Raw genomic sequence first — 22,831 nt, 5'->3', positions numbered from 1 at the left:
ATGTATTAAATATCTTCTGTATAACTTATTCCCTACCATGAAACATCATCAAAATGGAAAGAACCCAATTAATCTTCCTTTTTTTTTTTGGTTGGAATATTCAATTTGTATTTATTGATAGTCAATTATGTTCTTTTGGTAGGAAAAGATATCGCACTTCTAAAAATGCATCAGAGTGTAATTGAGTCAAAGCTAACAGGTAGGTAGATTTCTCACTAGAATTAGTATAGTTTCTGAAAACCACCTTCATTCAATATTTGTAGAAATGCCTCCATGATTTCATCTCTGTTTCAATAAATTGTTGTCTCACTGCTGCAAGATTCTAAAATACAGACGACAACATCGATAGTCATAAGCTGTACGTAAGGTTGCATTCTTAGCTCATGATTTCATTGTGCAGATGGGCACGACAATCACGAGGATGACGGTGCATGCCGCAGCAGCGATCAGAGCAGCTATCTTGCAGACCTTGGCTCGTCTGAATTCAGCTTCTTTACGTTTTAGTAATGAATCGTATCCTGGAGTATAAATGTCTTCCATCCAGTACTCTAAATTGTTTGGGTTTAAAGATTCTTGTGTCTAAAAGCGAAGAGAAGATGTTAGAAATACGGTGAATACTTGAAATCAGGTCAAAGACGTCCTGACAGTCATCACTCCTGAAGCACTTAAGTTGTCTGCAGCTGGGAGTTAGAGACTGTGTTGCATAACATTGCCCCACCAGCCCCTTGCCTGAGGCAGGCTACCACAGGCTCATCCCACATATCACAGATTGCATGGGCCCCTCCCTCACTAAAAATGTCGTGTTGGTTTTGACACAGAGAAACCCAAGGGTCTTTCATCTGTAAGCAAGCAAAATGGGGCTGAGATGAGCAAGACTCTAAACTTCAAGGGCATGCAACCAAGAACAGGCGGGCCCCTCTGCAAGGGAAACAAGGAAAGTCACTGAAAAATGCTTTCTTCCAACAGGCTCTATGAACAGATCTGCTTGAAACAAGGCCATCATAGCATTCTGAAAAGCTTCTACTGAAAAATCAAAGGAATCTCCAAGATGAGCAGTTCAAACAAAATATAAAATATTTCAACTTCAACCATTTATCTGAGCAGGTCATGCCACTGCTCAAAGTCAAGGCCTACCGACCCCATAGCAGACTGTTCCCACCCTAGACCTGCCGTGGCAATGGATCCAGACTTGGTGCAGCTTCCCCAAAGAGAGAGCCCCCACTGACATCTGTCCGCTGATCTCCCCAAGATTAATCAACTGTCATCAGGAGAAATACCATATTTAACCTGTATTGCCTGTGAATCCTATTCCACGTTGACAGTTAAAATCTATTTCCATGAAGAAAGGCAGTGTTCTCATTTTATGGCAAGCATTTAATAATATGAGTGTCACATAAAAGCAACAACACATTGCAATTCCAAGTGAGGCCATTTAAGTCTTTGAAATGCAAACAAAATATCTATTTTGAAGATTTTCTTAGATTGCTGTATGCTCATAAACATGGGCACATTAAAAATTATTCATACACGTATACAAACACAGGCCCAAAAACCAAACCTTTCAAAGTTTTAAAAAACTCAGTTGTACCATTTATTGATGGAACAGTGATGATTCTAATACATGCTAGTAATTCTCTGCCTGACCTTCTAGATTCATTCTGTTTTTTTTCCATCTTGCTCTGTGCCCCTAGGAATATAAACTACATGGACACATCATGGGGACTCCCCTGCCTTCAAGCTCCCATGGGGTTTCAACCAATGAAGACAAGAAGAAAGAGAGATTGAGGTATTTATTCCCCCAGCTCCCTCCTGGCTGGGCTGCAGTTTGTCAGTGGCCCAGCTCCTATTGGACACCTGCTATCAGAGCTGTGGGTCTCAGTGAGTTTCAGAAACAGCCCCTTTCCCTTGGCCCTTCAGATCCAAGGATGGCAACAGCTTCCTACTGGTGCTGGTCTCTGGGTGCTTCACCAGCTATTGTAAAGAGTCCCCTCCTTAACTACCCCTTTGAGCACGCCACCTGCCTGCTGCCAGGACACTGACAACCCGCAGGCCCTGCCCCCCTAGGCTTGATTATCTACCTGTTGCTCACAGTCATCTAGCACACAGCTAGGCACACTGTGGCCTGCAGGCCGTATCTCACCTGCCACCTGTCTTTTTACAACCCTTGAACTAAGAGTGATTTTTTTCCATTTTTAAATGGTTGAAAAAAAATCAAAAGAATAATATTTTATGACATGTGAAAATTACATGAAATGCAAATCTCAGTGTCCAAAAATAAAGATTTATGGAAACACAACCACTCCTATTTGTTTCCAAATTGTCTATAGCTGTTTTCGTGCTACAATGGCCGAGTTGAGCAGTTGTGAGAGATTATAAGGCCCACAAGGCCTAAAGGGTTTACTATCTGTCCTTTACAGAGAAAGTTTGCCAGCTCCTTTCTAAGACATGCTATACAACACTGTACAATGGAAAGAGAAGGGGATCTAGGCATCACAGAAAATCTTCCTGGTCCCTTCCCTCACCAAGGCATAATGTTGAGAGACTGCTATTTAATCTCTCAAGTTACGTGGAAGGCTGGAAGGTGGTCCTGGACACTCAGGGCACCCAAAATAGAAACCAAGACACTCTCAATGTGGGAAAAGTCCTTATTGTACAGGGTGCTCTGTCCAACTCTTCAGCCTTTGCAAGAAACTCCTGCTACAGCATCCTCTGCTAGAACCCCAGGAGCCTCTTCCCTGAGCTTCCCGGAGCAGTTCCACTGCTGCCAAGCCCCGACTGTTGCACCGCCTCCTCCTCCTGCTTGAGCCGCCAAAGCTCTGCCTGCCACAGGCCCTTGGGACCAGTCTGTTCTCCTTGGCATGAAAACATGAAAGCCCTTCAGCAATTTAATAGACACTAAAGAAAGGAGAGATGGACCCAAGATGGGCATATTTTGCTGGAAGACTGGTCTGCAGAAGTGGGTAATGTGCCCCTAAAGGCTGGGAGCTGGTGGAGGGTCAGACCAGCAGCCCTCCATACCCTGGCACCTGGAAGTCAGGCTCAGCACACTATGGGTAAAACAACCTGCTCTTCTTCTCAGTGATCCTAGGGCTGGCCCAGGAGCCAAACAGTGTGTAAATAACACATCAGATTTTGTGCTTTAGTCCCTCCGGCTCAGACAGAAGGAAATTGGTTTCCTTTCATAGCTATATACACTATTATGGGCTGGGATTCAGTGTGTGGAATAAACTATTTTTAATTAGTTTTTTCAATAACTGTAAGCTGTAATCGCATCAAGTAGAAGAGAGGTAATACTGAGGTTTCAAGGGACACAGGCGAATGTATGCAGTTATTAATTAACCCTGGCAAACACTGGAAAGAAGAAAAAGGTTTGCACCTTTGCCTATGCCCTCAAGTGGGAACCACTGATGGCGAATGTACATCTCAACACAAAGGAACTCCGGGAAGATTGTCCAGACACCAACACTGCCCTAAGACTGTACCCGAGTCTCTGCAAAGAGATGAAAAGAAAAAAGGTGGTACTTGCTGCCTTCACCAAGCTCTCAAGGTTGGCTCTTTTTTGCTGTAAATACCCTCATACAGCTATTGAACTCCCTACTTCCTCATATTTTATGCAACTGGATACTCTCTCCTTTGCACTTTTAAGTAATGTCACCTAAAGCTCTATAACCCAAATATCTGTTTTTAATTTTTATAATTTTATCTTCATGCTTATAAACATTGGTACACTAAAAGCTCACATATCTGTAGGGGGGAAATCTTCCAGCTCCCTCCCTGCAAGCTTTGCAAAGATGTTTCTCAGTCTATGACTCACCTAATTAATCGAACTCTTTCAAGGTCATCCAGTGATACTGGTGAAATATTGATTATTCTGTTGCTTGAGCCATTCACACCTCCAGGTCCTTTCTGACCCCCAGCTGCTCTTGGTATTCTAATTCCCACAGATCGAGGTATGACGCCCATAGCAGAGCTGCACAGGGACCCACTGGAGGGAGAATCAAATCCCTCTCTAGCCTCCTTGGCCACAGGAAGTTGACAGAAGAGGGATTGACCTGAAGGGTCAAGGGGTGTGCAGTACAAGTGGGAATGTAAAATGCATGAGGTAAGAGGGGTGAGGACGGGCTCAGGGTTGCTCCTGATGCCCCCACAACACTCACTGTCAGGGTCTGGCCAGAGTTGCCCCTTCCCATAATTGCTGTCATTTAGGGCCCAAGACAAACAAATGTCATTGCAATCATTTTTTTTTTAAACAACATAAAACTCCACTAAACTCTTAACAATAGCAAAATGAAATGGCAAGGAAGTTGTAGAAGAGAAAGAACATGAGACTTATTGCCAGATGGTCCAGTATGAATTTAGACTGGTCTGACCTGGGGCAAATTATTGAGCTTCCCGGGTCCTCGATTTCCTCATCTGTAAACTGAAGATGGTCATAACAATTCCTGCCTCATAGGCCACTGTGCCTGGGACTGAGAGACTGTAGAAAGCACTATGCAAAGTTGATTGATTTCAGCGTCATTGACCAGCCCCCAAGGGCCTTCTTTTTCAGTGCCTACTTGATGCCAGGTACTTTAAATATATTATTTTAAATTCTTACAGTGACTCACAAGCTTGATATTATTATGTCCATTTAACAGGTGGAGGGGCTGAACCTCAGTCAGATGGAGTGAATGCTTCCGGCCACACAGCGAAGGAGTCCGGGATGAAAACCCAGTGCTGCCAGAATGTGGTCTTTTCTCTCCACCACACTGCACCTCCCACAGCCCTCTTTGTTCTAGAGCAAGGCCACTTCAGGGAAGCCTTGCCATACTGATCTCCACAGGCAGCTCTCACCAACTGTGCTTCACGTGCATGGTCATTCCGGGGCCTGGGCGGAACGGGCACCCCTGGTGCTATGGCCTGGCTGCCTACAAAGCTAAGTGCACAGGTGGGGACAGGGTGCTTCCTTTGCTCCTGTGGTGATCTGGAGACACAGATCAACCCAGTGTGAATGGAACCAGGCAGAGTTGCCCACCAAAATAAAAGTGTGGCCAAAACCCAGCCCTGCCTGTGGGTGAACAAAAAACATGCCCTCCAGCCACAACTGCATTCATAGAGCTTCCGGGGATGGCTCTTACCTGGGGCTGCTCCGTATGGAAACATAATCCATAGCTTGGCTCCCACAAATATGCTTATCCCACGTGCTACATATGGAAGGAGAAATCAGCTTGTATTTCATTAAACAGTTTGGCTCAGGTCTTGTGAGCAAATATTAGAATCTGCACTTGGTACAGAGTTGTAAATGCATCGTTAGCAAATCAGATGGCCGATAAAAAATACATAAATAAATCAAGCATTCCTACCGCTAAATGTTTACAAATAAGCAAAACAATGATCCCCTTGTTAAAAGTCTCTTCTGCTCTATGATTTATTAAAGTTCTGAATTCCATGTTGGGGTCCCAGGGAGTTGGAGGGTGTGGAAGTGGGCTGGTTGGTCTAAGCCGTCCGTGATCCATTCCTGCATTTGCCCGGGCACAGCTGGGCTTCCCCCAACCCAGGGACAGTGAGAGGCTCACCTGCAGGTCCAGGGCTGTCAGCTTGCCCTTGTCACTCGCATTCCGTGCATACTCCTCAATGGTCCAAGAAGGTTGGCCCCTCTTCACCTCGGCCAACTCAGTCAGCCGCATGTCTGTGTACAGTGGGTTGCTCTTCATGTGGGCCTTGAGGGAGGCAGGGTAGGGGTGAGGGCTGAACACCTGCTCCACCAGGAAGCCGTCTTTGGGCTGCTTGGGCAGTCGGTGCTGTGGGGGAATGTCGTACTGCCTGTCTGCCTGCAGAGGGGCACAAAGAAGTCCAGACAAGTGGCAAAGATGCCCTGGGATTTCACAGTGCAATTGAGCAGCCAGCAGCTTTCCTGTAGACATCCAGGTAGCAAAGTGCAGTTACTTCCAAGCAAATCGAAAGTGTGAAAACATAGCCATGTTGGGGGAAATTCTCTAGGAAAAGCTTATGATCATAATGTTACTAATATAAACTAACATTTCTGTGCCAGAAAAAGGTTATTTAATGGAATCTTTATGCCATCACTACCACTGTGAATCCCCATTGTACAGGTAGGAAAACAGAGCCCAGACTCAGTAACTTGCCCCAGGCACACAGCTAGTAAGGGGTGGAGCTAGGATTTAAACCTGATCATCTGGCTTTAGAGAGTCTTTAACCACTGATATTAATGCCCCCTCTTTCTTTTACCGTTTTGCATGGGGTACAGATGAGTAAAAGTCCTTTCCTCAAGGAACTCGCTGAAAACCCTGATGCTACACTGCTTCTTTGGAAGGAAGAAACTGAGTCAGAAAGCACGTGTTGAGAGCCTCTACTGATTTTCCCAGGCAGCAGATGGGCCCCTGTCAGAAGGAATACGGCCTTCAGAATAAGAGAGCAGTCTGGGCAGCAGTGTGGAAGTAGGAAGGTGCCTAAAACAGGTGGCAATAGTTTATATTCTGAGTCATTGAATGCAACCCAAAGGTTTCTGCTCTCAGTATACCTGTCCTAAGACTGGGTCAGTGCTCATTTCTGTGACCTTTTAGGACTATGTCCAGACCCTTGGCCAGCATTTGTGCCTTTGAACTATAACCACCTGTTTGCCCATCTGGCTCCTCTGCTAAACTATGAGTTCCTTGAAGGCAAGGGATCATTTTGTTCACCTTTTAATCCCTTTCTCCAGCAAGATGATACCACCAAGTAGAAGACACTCCATGAATATTCATCAAAGGGTTAGAAGCCAATTATATGTAGTCATGTATACAGAACAGAGAGCAAAGAAGTTGTGTATCTCAGTAATAGCAAGAGAAAAAGGAAAAAAGAAGAATGTGAGTCAAGGTGTGTGTACAGAAGGAAGAGAAGGAGAATGTTTAGGTGTGATGCGATGAGAGTTGATGTGCAAGAATGTGGTGGGCACATGTGGTGTATGTGTGTGAATGTGTGGCTTATACACTTGCATAGGGGCTGGAAGCACATGTGGTGTATGTGTGTATATGTGTGAGTGTGTGGATCATATGATTACATAGGGGCTGGAAGCACACGTGGTGTATGTGTGTATGTGTGTGAGCGTGTGGATCATACGCTTGCATAGGGGCTGGAAGCACACGTGGTGTATGTGTGTATGTGTGTGAGTGTGTGGGTCATACATTTGCATAGGGGTTGGAAGCACACGTGGTGTATATGTGTACGTGTGTGAGTGTGTGCATCCTACACCTGCATGGGGACTGGAAACACATCTCCACCTACCAGCAAACCCAACCCATTGACTTTTACCCAAATAGAGCATAACATTTGGCTATTCCAGACCATCAAGACTGCTGACACTGACACAGAGAACACAGGATAAACCCACACAAGAAAATGAGGTTCCTTCTTATTTTCTAACTCATCAAAGCCAAGTATCTTCTAAGAGACTTCACCAGTTTTTGCTCATCACCACCACCCAACACTCAGAGAGCTCCTATTACATGCAGAGTCTGCACCAAGCTGGGAGGAAGGGTAGATGGTGATAATATAACTACAATGGCAGCCACTGCAGGCATAATTGACACTAACCAAGGGCTATGTGTCCACCACTCTGCTCAGGGCTAAACATGCATTGTCTTCATTTCATCTTCTCATTAAAATTCTGAGGTTGTAAATATTATTGGCCCTAGTATGGATGTGGAAACTCAGGTCAGAAAGGTTAAGAGACTGACCCAACGTCAGACAGCTGGTAAGAGGCAGAGCCAGGATTTGAAACTGTTTTCACTTCTAAGATGGAAAGTTTCATTGCTGCCCATGCCTGTTTGTATCACTGAGTTTGTGTTCTTACTGGGCAGTCAATACATATACATAATACATATTTTCAAAAAAAAAGTTTGCATCCACTATGTCTGAACAAACAGGAGTAAGGGCTGGAGACCAGCAATAAGCCCTAGGAAAGCTTACAGAGACTTATGAAGTAAGGGGCCTTGAGGGGAACATAGGACTTAGATCAGTACGGGGGAGGTGGACCAGAGAGTCTTGGTGGAGGATTCATGTGAAGAAAAATTTGACAGTGAAATAGGACCTGGCCATCATAGGTGCTCAATTAGTGTTTACTGAATCGGTGACCAAATGAATGAGCATGGTTATTTTGAGGAAAAACAGGAAAACTCATCAAGGTAGAGCAGGGTCCAGTCAAGGTATAACAGAGCCTTCTGGTTGAGGAAAGGTACATGAAATTCACAGGGTTGTGAAGGCCTGACTAAGAAGTTTGCAACTCTTTGCGGAGGCAAAGGAGAGTCAGAGAAGAGTGGGGAATAGGGGACCCTGCGCAACCACAGAGAGTGGCATTTTAGGAAAGTGAATGCAGCAGTGGCCCATGAGATGAGATGGAAGGTGGAGAATGTGCCCAAGCATCCCCAGTAGGGGAAGAGCCTTGACTCAAGGTAGAAGTGTAAATGGAAAAGAAGGCAGAGTTGCAGGAGACATGACAGAACACAAATCCATAGGGTCTGGTAGCTATGCTGGACACAGTGAGCCCAAGAAGAGGGACCAAAGGGGCTTCTTCAGTTTGGAGGATTGCTACAATGCTGACCCCATCCTCACCTCTCCCAGAATAGAAATAGTGAGAGGGAACACTGGTTTTAAAGGAACAGAAAAGCCTGCTTTGGGAACTGTAGATTTTGACATGTAGACAAGATATTTAGGGAAACTGGCCTTTAGCAGTTTGACATATGCAACCAAAGCTCCAAAGGCGGGCTGGGTCTGGTCACTACCATGGGAATCACCACCTCAAAGTTGGTGAGAGCCACAAGCCAGGAAGGAGAAATGAGGTTGCAGAAGGGGACAAAATAAAGAGAATGCATCCCCAGCATTAGCAACTTTGTGTTAGGCCTATCGAGCGGATCTGACTCAAGCTTGTGACTGCTCATTCCTGCTGGCTTTGTGAAGCTTTGACATTTGATAGGTGGGAGGCATGGCTAGTTCAGTTTAACCTGATATTTCTACAGAAGCACCTAACCATTTGAGTTCTCTAAATGGCCACTGTTCAATGATATCTGAAACCCAAAGCACCAGAAACCTGGCCAGACCCTGGCAGCTAAGAGACAGTGACAATAGACCCCGAGCAGAGGACTGGATCTGGGTGTCTTGTGCCCAGCATGGCAGCACAAACCAAATTCTGGATCCTCTCCAGCACCAAACGTGGTAAGCCGCTCCATAAGGGCAGAGTGGTAATCAGCAGACACCAGAGGTGTCTTTAAAATCAGAAAAAAAAAAAGACTTCTTCTACTCCCTCCCCTCTTTGGACCCTGAAAATTTCCTTAAAACCCAGTTTTCCAAGCTTTTCCTTCTCAGCACCATTTAAGGAGCTCAGCCTCCTCCCTGGCTTTGAATGTCTGTAGCCCACACCACTGTCACTCTCTGACAACACAGACCTTGGAGACCTCAGGAGCAGGGACTTGTCTGTCCACTGACCTTCTAGAAGCAGGACATAGAATGGAGACAATCAACACACTGAAGTTGTACCACCTTGGCCAGAAAGGGGTCACTATAACCCAGTTAGAATGAACAGGATCGGCCACAGGTCCCACAGAAACAAATCATCCTTACTGCAGGGGGTGAGAGAAAGAAAGGATTCAAGTATATGTGTACACAATGATTCTAGGACTGAGGAAGTGAAGTCTGCTATAAACATGCAAAATAACTGAACTTATGTGAAACAGCCTCCAACAAGCAACAGTGTAGAGAAAAAAAACTAAAAAGGAAAGGAAGACACCAGATTAAGCATTGCTGTCTTTTTTTGAGACAGAGTCTCGCTCCGTTGCCCAGGCTGGAGTGCAGTGCGTGATCTCGGCTCACTGCAACCTCCGCCTCCTGGGTTCAAGCAATTCTCCTGCCTTGGCCTCCTGACTAGCTGGGACTACAGGCTCGTGTCACCACACCCAGCTAACTTTTTACATTTTTAGTAGAGATGGGGTTTCAACATATTGGCCAGGCTGGTCTCGAACTCCTGACCTCATGATCCTAGTTATCATTTTACTTCCTAACCATCAATTTATTTTATAATGAAAAAAACCCTCATGCTTAAAAAGGAACATCACACATGCAATGAAGTCCATGAAAGGGAGGTATCAGCTAGCACCCTTTTCAGCATTTTCCCTCATGTACCTGACCTGCATCCTGCTATTTCAGAAATGACAGGAAGATACCCTTGGTGATGCTTGCCTGGGCTGACACATTCCCCATTCTATGAAAATCTGTTCTCACACCACCTGTCCCATGAATCCCAACCCTACGTTCTGCTGTTGGCACCATCACAGCATGTGCTCCTCCTAGCTGACGGACAACTTGGCGGAACACACAACCTGCCTATGTTGTCCTCTCTATTCCAATGTGAAAAGCCTGCCAAACCTGGAAGGATAATTGGCACACAGAGGACAGGCCTCTTGCCTGTTTAATGCCATGTTCAAGGCTTTGAAATGTGCCAGGGCTATGATGAAGCTGGTGCCTGATTTTGTGAACTTAAATTTAAATTACCTCTTTAGATTTCCGATGCCAGTCTTTATTATCTCCTGGGCCTGTGTCTTTTATCTCCTCCTCATTGAGGCCCACACGGTTGGTGTAAGTGATGGTGCGCCAGTCTCTGGGCGAGTTGGAGATGCTGGCGATTTTGGACTCCGTGGCACTGTTCTCCTCTGTTAGGGATCTAGAGGATGGCCTGGTGAAGAGGCTTTTTTTTAAGGCCTTGACCCGCAGGCTCTCGCTGTTGCTCCCACTAGCATCAGAGCAGCACCAGTCGGGGTTGTTCTCCAGTTTTGGTCCATGGGAGCCACTGTGTGCACGGAACATCCGGGGAGAGGCACTGTCATCAGACGGAACCTCGCTCGTCAAGGAGTTCAGATCTATCTGCACACTCACCTTCTCAGGCTGTTGCATTTTCTGGTCCAATTTATTTAGTTTGCCCAAGACCTGGGAGATTTCCTCACGGACACCCGACAGGGATTCCAGCTTCCGTTCAATTTCGCCGATCCTGAGCACCAGTTTGCACACACTGGTCTTCAGTTCTTCTTCCGAATGGTGGGTGTTTTCAGGCCGGTTGCCCTTGTCTCCCTTGCTGCTGGGGACCCCATTGGCAATTTTGGTTAAGTTGTGCTCGGGGGAACTATCGCAGTCTGACTTATGGAGCTGAGACAAGGACCCTGTGCTGTTGTAGCAGGACGACTGTATCACTCCTGTGGAGCCACTGATGCTCATGTCATCAAGAAATCGGAAAATGTCACTGATGTCGTCGCTGACAATTTCTGAGTCATCGTCTGAGTGCTTCATGGTGTGCCTGTCACTGTACTTGCCCTGACTGGAGGTGCACAGGTCTCTGCATTTCTTGGGCTCCAGCACGTGCTCAGTCTGGGTGCCCACGCTACTGGTATCTGAGCTGAGCTGCCCACTGGAACAGTTAATGCTCTTGTCTTTAAACTTTTTGACTGGTTCATGCTTCTCCAAGTCAACAGGGGAGGAGACCTCTTTAGATTTGAGCCCGTTTGGTTTTGCCGCATAAGCAATGGGGAGAATTGGCTGTTGATCCTTTGGCGGGAGGTAAGTCGGGCGCCTGTCTGGGGCTGGGAAATTGGGAGTCTGGCTACTGGCATTTGGATAGCGTAGCCTCTCCTCAGAGGGATTTCTATTGAAAAAGGACCGTTCAAAGTCAGGAACTTCCTCCGTGTTTAGGCTCCAGCTTTTGGCTGGCCAGGGAGTCTGCTTGTTGGGCCTCCCTGGACAGCGCCTGGCTTCTTGGGTTCCCATCACTGGAGTGGGCCCAAAATACGTAGAGGCTTGAAGGTCATCTAAGCTTTCATGCTTTGCTCGCCTTTTGTCAGGAACCGGGGAATACACCGGATTCAGGTACTGGCTGTTATAGGGCATTTCAAAGCTGTGGTTGAAGAAGGGTGGCTTGTGGGGCTCCTTTCGGCTCTGGGGCTCCCCGTGCTCATTCTCTGCTTTGCTGACGGGGCCAACCAAACTGGGGGACACCGCCATCAAATTGTGAAAATCCTCTTTAAAGATATTCCTTTTCTGGACACAGGACTGAACCACAAATGGCTCGTCATTGGAAATGAAGGTCTCCTTGATGCTCTGGTTGATGGGCAGCGAGTCCTGGTCTGAAATGGACTCATTTTCTATGTTCATGGGGAAGTAGGTCCTCTGCATCTCACAGGGCTGAGGGCTGGTCACAGAGTACGGGGCCAGGGCCTGCAGCCTGTCCAGGGAAGCAGCACGGTTTTTCACCTCTTTGCTAACTCCCAACAGGAAATTAGGCTCAGAGGCAGGGACAAACTGCGGGCAGTCCTTGCAGTCCATCTTCCGGCACTTGGACGACTGCCTGGTGGGGTAGCCCCGGCTGAAAGACCTCTCACTCAGCTCACAGTTCAGGGGCTCACACTCGGCTGCATTGCAGATCTCTGTATCCGACCTGCATGATTCAAAGGACGCCTCCTTCTTGCGCACCTTCTGGCGACCCGTAGGCAGCTTCTCCTTGGCTGCCCCACCATTCATTTGGATCAGATTAAATATCGTCACAATATCTGCTGCCACCATGATTTTCTTTGATTGCTGGTTATTCACAGTGCATTTCATCTTGTCTTTGAATAGAGTGGCTGGAAAACTGGGATCGAGACAAGCCGTGTAGAAGAGCACGCTTCTCAGTTTGGCAAGCTGCGACAGATCGAACCGGGCACAGAGAGATTTGCACAGGTCCTGATAAGAAACGGTATTTTGCTTGCTGTCCAGTTCCTCCAAGATCTTCACCAAGAAGAGGGAAGTTTCCTGACTGGTCTCCATGATTTATTACTTGAAAAGCTCGCTGACTACACTGAAACTTCAGGTCAGTTCTGTGGTGGCAATATTGAGAAAGAGAGGAGGAAAAGAGGATTATAAACACCAGTGAAGTTTGAAGTCAAGCTTCTTATAAACCGTATAGAGAAATACAAAGAAAAACATTTTAATGATTAAAAATGTAGTAAGGACAGTAAAAATATTCATAACATTCGATTTAGTAATTTCCTTCCTGGGAACCTACCTTAATGATTAATGATAACAATTATGCTTAAAGGTGTTCACTATGATGGCACTTATAATAATGAGAAAGCAAAACATCTTAAATATCCAAATAGGTGAATACATAAACATGTTATGATATACCATGAATTTCCACAAACATTAAACTACATTAATGTACATTCTTACAATGGAATACTACTCATCAGCAAAAAAGAATAAACCACTAGTATATGCAAGGACATGGATGAATCTCGAATGTATTGTGTGTGGGTAGAAGAAGCCAGAGTCAGAAGGTACATCCTCCACTGCATGATTCCATCTTAATGACATTCTGGAAGACAGATCAGTAGTTGCCGAGAGCCGGATGTGAGGAGGGGGGTGGACCTCAAAGGGGCACAGAGAAGTTTTCCTAAATGATATAATTGTTCTACATCCTGGTTGTGGTGGTGGTTACATGACTGTAGGCATTTGTCAAAACTCACAGGACTCTAAACTAGAAAGTGTAAGTTTTACTGTACCTAAATAATAACTCAACTTAGAAATTACATAATGAAGACTTTTCTTTTTTTTTTTTTTTTTTTTTGAGACAGAGTCTCACTCTGTGCCCCAGGCTGGAGTGCAGTGGCACGATAACTATGATATAATATGGAGTGAAAAAATATGAAAATAAATCAGTATAAGATCATAATTGTATAAAATTATGTATTCTTGAAAAAAATGAAAAAATAATGTGCACTAAGATGCTAATAGTAGTTAAGTTTGGATTGTAAATATGGATTTTTTTTCTGAATTAGTAACCTCTCTTCCCTAATACTTTATTATGTAAGTTATCAAATATACAGCAAAGTTGAAAGAATTTTATAGTGAACACTAATATACCCAACATCTGGATTCTCCATTAATATTTTACTTTATTTGCTTTATTACATATCTATCCATATTTTCAACATCAAACTTTCTTTCTTCTTAATTCACTTCAGAGTAAATTGCAGACATCTGTACACTTCTTCCAAATACTTCATCATATATATCATTAACCCAAGTTCAATAATTGTTCACAGATTTTCTTTTAATGTAAAATGTACATACAATGAAGTGTACAAATCTTAAGGGTGCATTGGCTGAAGTTTCAACAATTATGTATGCCTGCGTAGAAACCGAAGCCCCTTTAATGAACTAAAATGTTCCCATTGCCCCAGAAAGTTCCCTCACACCCTTTTCTGTTCAACCACTGTTATTTTTGTAGGTTTTTTTTTTTTTAATCATTTCCCATCTTTTCTACAATTCTTTACAATGAGCATTTGTTATTTTGTAAGCACCAAACAATAATAAACTTTACTTTGAAATTGAACGAAAACAGTACATTAACAGATCTTGGATGGGCAAATTAAAAATACCAAACCAAACATTTAACAAAATTTCATTAGAGAAGGTCTTCACCCTTGGTTGATAAACATAGATGCAGGTTCTAAGACTTGCAGAGACACATCAAATTACACATTGTGTTCATTTCCCTGGTCGCATACTGCTTAGAAAATTAGTATTTTGATAACTGATTTATTGATTTTTTTTTTTTTTTTTTTTTTTTGAGACGGAGTCTCGCTCTGTCACCCAGGCTGGAGTGCAGTGGCCGGATCTCAGCTCACTGCAAGCTCCGCCTCCCGGGTTTACGCCATTCTCCGGCCTCAGCCTCCCGAGTAGCTGGGACTACAGGCGCCCGCCACCTCGCCCGGCTAGTTTTTTTTTTTTGTATTTCTTAATAGAGACGGGGTTTCACCGTGTTAGCCAGGATGGTCTCGATCTCCTGACCTCGTGATCCGCCCGTCTCGGCCTCCCAAAGTGCTGGGATTACAGGCTTGAGCCACCGCGCCCGGCCTTGATTTATTGATTTTAAAGCTAACACAGTCCACATGTATCCAACCCATTTTCTAGGGGAATGGTATATTTTCTTTGGATTACATTTTAGCAGCTCGAGGTAATGAGCTTTCTCTCCATCCTGAAGGCAGCCACTCCCAGTGGGCTTCTATAAACATTAACCTGGTTTCTCCCATGAATGTCTGGAGGGATATGCAGAGACCAGTGGTTCGCATTTTCTTGCAAGGAAAAGGAAACAAACCCTTGACAGGTTCTGTTCCTGCCCAGAACAAGTCACTGGGAAAACCATTTTTTTCCATCCCGCCCCAGCCTTCCAATCCATCTGATGGAAGCATTCTGTGTCCAAATGTTCTGGCTTGTTAAAGCGGTGGACAACCTGTCACATGGGGTCTCAAGTAAATGAATGGGTATAGATATCAGAGCACAGGATCAGTGAATGTAATTTTGGGAACAGCAACTACAACTCATGCATATATTTTATAGCTTGGGTGACACGAAGCACTTTCAGGACTTCTAAGCTAATCCCATGTGTGTCCTACCATGCACCTCCCAGGAAAACCCAACACTTTGCTTCTCTGGGAAGATTTCTCAACTTTCTATCCTACTTTGCATGGCAAAGGAAGTCTTAATCCCAGGTCAAAAACCCTATTTGGAAAACCAAGGCCCAGTGTCTCCTGAAGTGAATAAAAGAAGTACAAATATGGTAAGCCTGAGTTATATTTTATCAAAACTGAAATTAGGAGGTCTGTGGATGGAAACAGGTGCATGGACATGCGTGCAGCACAGGTGCATGTGATGATCAGTTATCATATTCTCTACACCCAGATTTCCTACAATGCACCAAGGAGAACCAGAGAAGAAGAAGAGCAAGAGGAGAGATGGATTGAAAAATCGGTTTCCAGGCTCTTAGCAGTGGAACAGGATCCAAACTCCAGCATGAAGCCCTGAGCAATCTGCCTTATTTGACCACACAAACAACTGTGTAGGGCAGGAAGAGCACCCGCATGTTACAGATAAGGAAACTGAGGAACTCAGAGAGGAAGTAACTGTATAATCCAGAGAGGTGATATGAGTTGCTGGGGGTTCAGTATTGGGTTAGGGGCCCAAGTGGACTCCAACCCAGGTCTTCTGACGCTATTGAAGGGGCACTAGGCTCAATCGCATGCCAGGAGGACAAACATCCACCGCCTACTGACAGAGGTGAATGAGGGGTGGAGGAGCCACCGTGGACTGACCACCTACTATGTGCTGAGGCCTTACATGATTTTAAGCAACAGCTCAGAGAGGGGGGCACGGACATTCCCCACTTATTCAAGAGAAATGAGGAAAAGGAGGCTAGAGAAACTCCACTGAGAGCATGACGCATCACAGTCTGAAGCCGGATCTGGTCAAAGAGCAAGGCAGAAATAGCCGCCCGGAATCTCTGGGGGCTGAGCAAAACTGCCTTGGGACATATGTGCATGCACCCCCCCACACACAGCTTCACACTTACACAGACTCACCCATACACTCACACGCAGACACATTCACATAGCTTCACTCAGATACACCTACACGCACTCACATAGCTTCACACTCACAGACTCACCCATACACTCACATGCAGACACATTCACAGCTTCACACTCACAGAACTTCACTCAGACTCGCCTAGACACACACTCACACCCACACAGCTTCACAGACTCACCCACACACACTCACACTCAGACTCACCCACACACTCACACCCACACACAGACTCACCCAGACTCACACCCACACCCACATACACCCACACACAGACTCACCCAGACACCCACACACACCCACACACACAGACTCACCCAGACACACACACCCACACACACAGACTAACCCAGACACACACACCCACACACACTCACAGACACCCACTCACACCCACACTCAGACACCCACTCACACCCACAGCCACTCACAGACTCACCCACACACACCCACACTCACACACACTCACCCAGACTGTCACACACACCCACATACACACTCACAGACTCACCCATACACACAGACTCACCCACTCACACCCAGATACACACAGACTCACACCCACACACTCACAGACTCACACACACCCACATACACACTCACAGACTCACCCGTACAGACTCACCCATACACACTCACAGACCCACTCACACCCAGATACACACACTCAGACTCACACCCACTCATAGACTCACCCAGACACACACCCACACACATAGACTCACCCACACACTCATATAGCTTCACACCCAGACTCACACCCACACACACTCACAGACCCACACACTCACAACACACAGACTCACCCACACTCACATAGCTTCACACTTGCACAGCTTCAGTCATGCAGACTCAGAGACATACACATACCCAGACACACTCATCACAGCTTCAGTCATACACTCACACACATCCAGACACTTGCACAGCTTCCCACTCACACAGCTTCACACTCACAGAGACCTACACACACACGCTCATACACATACAACCACACATTCATACACTCAGGCATACACTCACACAGACCTACACTCATACACACCCGCATGCACACTCTGTCGCACTTCCACGTACCCGTGTGTATACATAATTCACACAAGTACTCAAGCTCCCACACATCCACAAACACATTCACACCTCTGCACACACACATTCACAAACACGTATACACCCACACACAGGCTCACTCACAATCCCCACACCTTTTCTCTCCTAGGTGTCTCTTAGCTCTGTCCTCAGGGTTTAAACTTTCTTAAGATCCCAGCACATCTCCACATGCATATTTTGGGGGTTAAGCAGTGAACAAATCCACCCTCTCTGGCGTTTGGGAAGCTGACCCCCATGATGCCGCACATTGTCTGCCGACAAGATCTGCAAACACAGCCACTGCAGCACCCTGTCACCCCATCCCCGGGGGAAGAGCTCCGCCACCTGGCTTCAGAGCTCCTTGACCAGGAACAGCCACGCCCAGCGCGGCAGGGAAGCTGGCAGGAGGAGCCGGTGAGCAGCAGAGATCCGAAAATCATGAGACCAGACTGGGGATTGCCTGCAGCACATCAGGCCCCCATCGGGTCCAACTGACTGCCCAAGCCAACACCGCAGTCCAGGCCTCCCCTCCCCTGTGTCTCACGCAGACCCGTCTACTTGGAGGCCTGCTGCCTGGGCTGCCCACATCTCCCCGCAGTCCTGCTCACCCACGCCGGCTCCTGTGACAGCCCTTCTGCCCCAGTCCCTCGCCAGGTCCCAGAGTCTCCTCTAGCTGTTCCCTCCGTGGTGCTCCACAGCCTTCCGCCTGTGCCTTGGCTAAAGCGCTTATCACCCAGGAGTTTTCAACCAGGTAAGATTCACCTGGGATGGTTTTGAAACATATTGAGACCCGAACTCCCCTACCCTAGACCAGTTAAATCAGAATTCCTGGGAGGGGTCCAGGTCTTTAGGAGTTTTAAAAGCCACCCCAAATTTCTGAACCATGGGCCTCCAGATTTTGGGACCGAGAAGACCCATTTATTTAGTAAGTCGGAGGGATGAGCTTTGTGAAAGGCATTGAAGCCTAATGGTAGAGAGGAGTGATAGGGGCCCACAGACCTGGGCTCAGACTCCAGTCCTGCCCACTGTGTGACGTTGGATAGGTTACTTACAGCTCCCACACGCTACCTCACTTTTTTCATCTGTAACAATGGGTTTAATTAACAAGCATATGTAAAGCACTTAATAATAAAGAGCCTCCCATGTGATAGCCATTCAACAAATAACAGCTGTCACTCATGGAACAGTGTAGCGATGGGAATACTAGCAGTCTCAGTGGCTTTATGCCTCACAGCACCCTCCGCAGGTTATAAAAAAGGAGTATTTTTGAAAAATGACTCCATTCTGTACAAAGAGCAAGAGACGCCTGCCTAAAGCAGGATTCTGGCCTCTCAAGTTTTACATTTTCAACTTACTTAAAGACTTTTAGTTTCTCGTTATAGAAAGCTTCATCCTCAACCACACGTTCCCATGGACCTTCAGTAGACTGACGATTTACTGCCTCTGTCTAGGCTGCACACAACCTCAGAGGGGAATAACAAATTGGCTGTGGGGTTCATTATTCAGCTTTTTTTAAAAAATAGGAAGACAGTTCATAAACTGATTCCATGAAAAAGTTCTGAAAGCCAGAGGTTGAAATTGCTCACTCAGAATAAATGGGGGTGCTCTCGTCACCCGCCAATCCAAACCATGGCACACCCTCCTCACTATGTGGCTCTCACTTTGTGCATCTGCCTCATGTGTCCTTGAAGATTCTGTAGGTGTCTAGCCCCGCTAAAACTTGTTTCTGAGCACCCAGTGTGTGCATGAGACTGGGCTAGGCACAGCCAGGAAAGGTAAAGGTGCTGCCCCAATAGAGCCCACAGTCCCTGGGAAGAAAACACTCTTTAGACAGGGCTGGATGGGACCACAGTGAACTACAGCCTAACCCTTCATTTTATGGTCAAGAAAACTGGGGTCCAGAGAGTAACATGACTTTTCAAAGGCACATGTAGAGCTAGTGGCAGAACTGTCCCCAGCACCCAGGGTTCCTGACATCTAGACTGTTTTCATAAATGTCTGCAAAAATGCCAGTTCTGACTGTCAAGTGCCAGAGGAGCATAAACATGGAGCTGGGAACCTGATTAAGGGGGAGATGAATCCCAGCCATGGGGAAAAGGTAAAGCTGGCTTCACAGGGAAGGTGCCATCGGCAATGGCCACAAAGACTAAAGAGGAGGAGAGTGTTTGATGGTCTGGAGGAAAGGGACAGATTAGGTACTCCAGGCAGAGGGCAGAAGGCATGAAGGTACAGGGCAGCAGGGAAGAGTCTGTGTGTCTGGTAGGGATGGAGAGAAGGAGGTGGAGCTGGACAAACAGTTAGAGTTTAGATAGGGAGTGCTATGGTTTGATTGTGTCCCTTTAAGATTCAGGTGTTGCCAATGTGATAGTTTCAAGAAGTGGGAGCTTTAAGACCCCCTCCCAGGAATTCTGATTTAATTGGTCTAAGGTGGGGGAGGCCAGGTCTCAATATGTTTTAAAACCATCCCAGGTGATTGTGATTAGGTCATAAGGACTCCTCCCTCGTGAATGGGATTCATGCCCTTATAAAATGAGGCTTTGTGCAGCACTCTGCTAACTTGCCCTTTTGCTATGTGAAGATGCAGCAAAAATGCCCTCACCAGATACATCAGAAACTGGCACCTAGATCTTGGACTTCCCAGCCTCCAGAACCATGAGAATTAAATTTATGTTCCTTATAAATTACCTAGTCTCATGTATTCTGTTATAGCAGCACAAACATACTAAGATAGGGCAGTACACTAAACTCTGGGCTGGGAGTCTGAACTCAATTCTGTAGTAAATAAGAGCTGGGAACTGACAAAGTGGGTGTTAGAGCAGAGCAAGCCTGCGGTTAAGACGAGCACTGCAACCTACAGAATACACTGATGGGGATCCGCATTGTCTTAGCCCCTTTCAAAACCTCCTACCCATACACAGCGAGGGGAAGAACTCCAAGCTCCTCTAATTCCTAACCCATGGGTATTTCCACTAGAAATAGAAAGCTACAATAGTCTGTAGCTTTGGGAAAGGCCAGAACCAGATGCCTGATTTTTCTTCCCATTACCCTATGGCGCCTTGTTCATTTCTCATGCCACATTCCAGACATGATAAATGTTATTGCTGTCCAGTCTACCGAGCTAAAATGAATACCCACCCTTTCACAATCTTACGCATATTCAACTGCTCACACTCTTGGCATCTAATGTTAATCAAAGCAGAGCAAAAAGAGAGAGAGATGATTTAGGGATATAGTTTGTAGTATTGCTGCTTGAATCTTTGGACAAAAGACAAGCTCTCTGAATTTCATTTCCGCCAACTCCCTTAGAAATTTAATCTTCCCTTCTGCTACCAACAACCCCCAAATGAATGACATATACCTTGAACTGGATTAGCAAAACCCAGTTATAAAGTATTCTTATTAAACCTTTCCAGTACACCAAAATACATTGATCTTTCAAAAACTGAAAAAAATGACAGAGATATAATAGCCACAATGTTCTCATTTCACGCTCACGAAAAGCCCACTGCAAGAGAATTCATCTGCAGTATTCATGTAATTCCTGCCTTGGTGGTGTTGGCCTGCTTGTTTTGAATTTTGTCTTGTTTTTATTTTAGGATGGTGGTTGCTACTGTGATTTGGTGAAGCTATCAAAAGAAGGTATCAATTTAGGAATCTAAAATTTGTGTTTAAGAATTTCTACATTGTTTGTGTCACCTCTAATAAAATTTCAAACTTAAGGGGGAACACTTTCTCTCCCAGAGATAGCCGTCTTCCACAAAAAAATTGCTAAAGAGGGCAGCAAGGAGTTGGGAAGGGGTTATACTTCTGTTTCTCAAGACGTATACCTGCAGAGCTCAACCCTAGTGCAAAGCCCTTGATTAAGAAGTCAAGTGATTATGAAGCAATTTCCAGATCTGGCAAGAAAGTAAGCTTAGAGAATATGAAAAACTCCCATTATGAACACCTCGAAATGCTGGATAAAATGCAATTTTTTTTCTTAACGTGCATAACTAAACTTGCAAGAGCAAGCTAAATGCCCAGATTCCAGAAATAGAGAAGAGATTGAAAATCACAGAGGTAGACAGGAGAGCTGGCACTGTGGCTGCCGTAAGAGTAAAGGGGATGTCCTTCTAAGCTAGAGTAGGATAGGCCTTCCATGAGATGGAGAGTAGAAACACAGATGTCTGCATAAAGCTGGGACCCTTGAAGGACTATTCTCTAGCTTTATGTCAAAGGATGACAAAAAATCTGGTGCACAGTAAACAAGGACACTTGTCAGCCTCTGCCTGGGGTCTGGATTAAATAAAGAAAAAAATTAACCCTTTGAAATGGAAAACAAGGCCAATGTCTTAAATATTTGGCGGCCCAAATGTATGTTATCACAGTGTGCAAGAACTCTTGAGCTAAGAAATTAATGTAAAAAATCAGTTACATGCTGATAATGTCCACGGGTGCAAGCAGAAACAAGAGTGAAAGTACTCAAGACAATCAAAGGTACATAGGGGCACCACAAAAAAAGGAATCTACACTAAGGTTGAATTATATTTTTAAAAATTACAACACACAAGAGAAAATACTACTCAATGAGTAAGAATCAGCAGACACAAAATCACCAGCAGGATTAGAACTTCAAGAACTTAATAAAATGAATCCACAATCTTAAAGAAGATAGAAATACACTTAAAATAAGTAAAGGCTTAAAATTAATAGAAAATCCAAATAAAAGAAGACACTATGAAAAAAGAACATACAGATCTGGAAAAAAACTAAGTCGTACTTCTAGAAAAAGAATCATTAAAGTACAAAACATAATGGCATTAAATAGCCATTAAATAGCATATTAGATCTAAATGAAGAGAAAGTCTATGAACTGGAAGATAGGTCTAAGGGAATTTAGCTGAATGCAGCACAAAGAGACACAAAGATAAAAGACATGAAACCAGCCGGGCCTGGTGGCTCACACCTGTAATCGCAGAGCTTTGGGAGGCAGAGGTAGGTGGATCCTTTGAGGTCAGTAGTTCAAGACCAGCCTGGCCAACATGGTGAAACCCTGTCTCTACTAAAAATACAAAAAGTTAGCTGGGCATGGTGGCATGCACCTGTAATCCCAGCTACTCGGGAGGCTGAAGCATGAGAATCTCTTGAACCCAGGAGACAGAGGTTGTAGTGAGCTGAGATTGCATCACCACACTCTAGCCTGAGTGACAGAGTGAGACTGTCTCAAAAACCAAAATAGCAACAATGACAACAACAACAAAAACCATTAAATCAAGCTTAAGAGAAATGAGCATAGAAGGATAAGTTTCAGCAAATATCCATTTGGAATTCTAGGAGAGAG

The 22,831-nt window shown here is 45.3% G+C and overlaps 1 protein-coding gene across 1 annotated transcript; it reads right to left on the bottom strand.

The window, feature by feature from the left end:
- Positions 1–381: 381 nt before the first annotated feature.
- KIAA1024 (KIAA1024 ortholog) lies at positions 382–12,819 on the bottom strand. The gene is made up of 3 exons (XM_025390812.1): positions 10,522–12,819; positions 5,556–5,810; positions 382–579 (listed from the first exon to the last, which is right to left on the bottom strand). Exons 1-3 carry the CDS (start codon positions 12,817–12,819, stop codon positions 382–384), a joined length of 2,751 nt encoding a protein of 916 aa, XP_025246597.1.
- Between the last annotated feature and the right edge of the window lie 10,012 nt (positions 12,820–22,831).

This window comes from Theropithecus gelada, chromosome 7a, assembly GCF_003255815.1.
Source record: "Theropithecus gelada isolate Dixy chromosome 7a, Tgel_1.0, whole genome shotgun sequence".
Lineage (NCBI taxonomy): Eukaryota > Metazoa > Chordata > Mammalia > Primates > Cercopithecidae > Theropithecus > Theropithecus gelada.
This window is presented reverse-complemented; position numbering and strand designations above follow the sequence as displayed.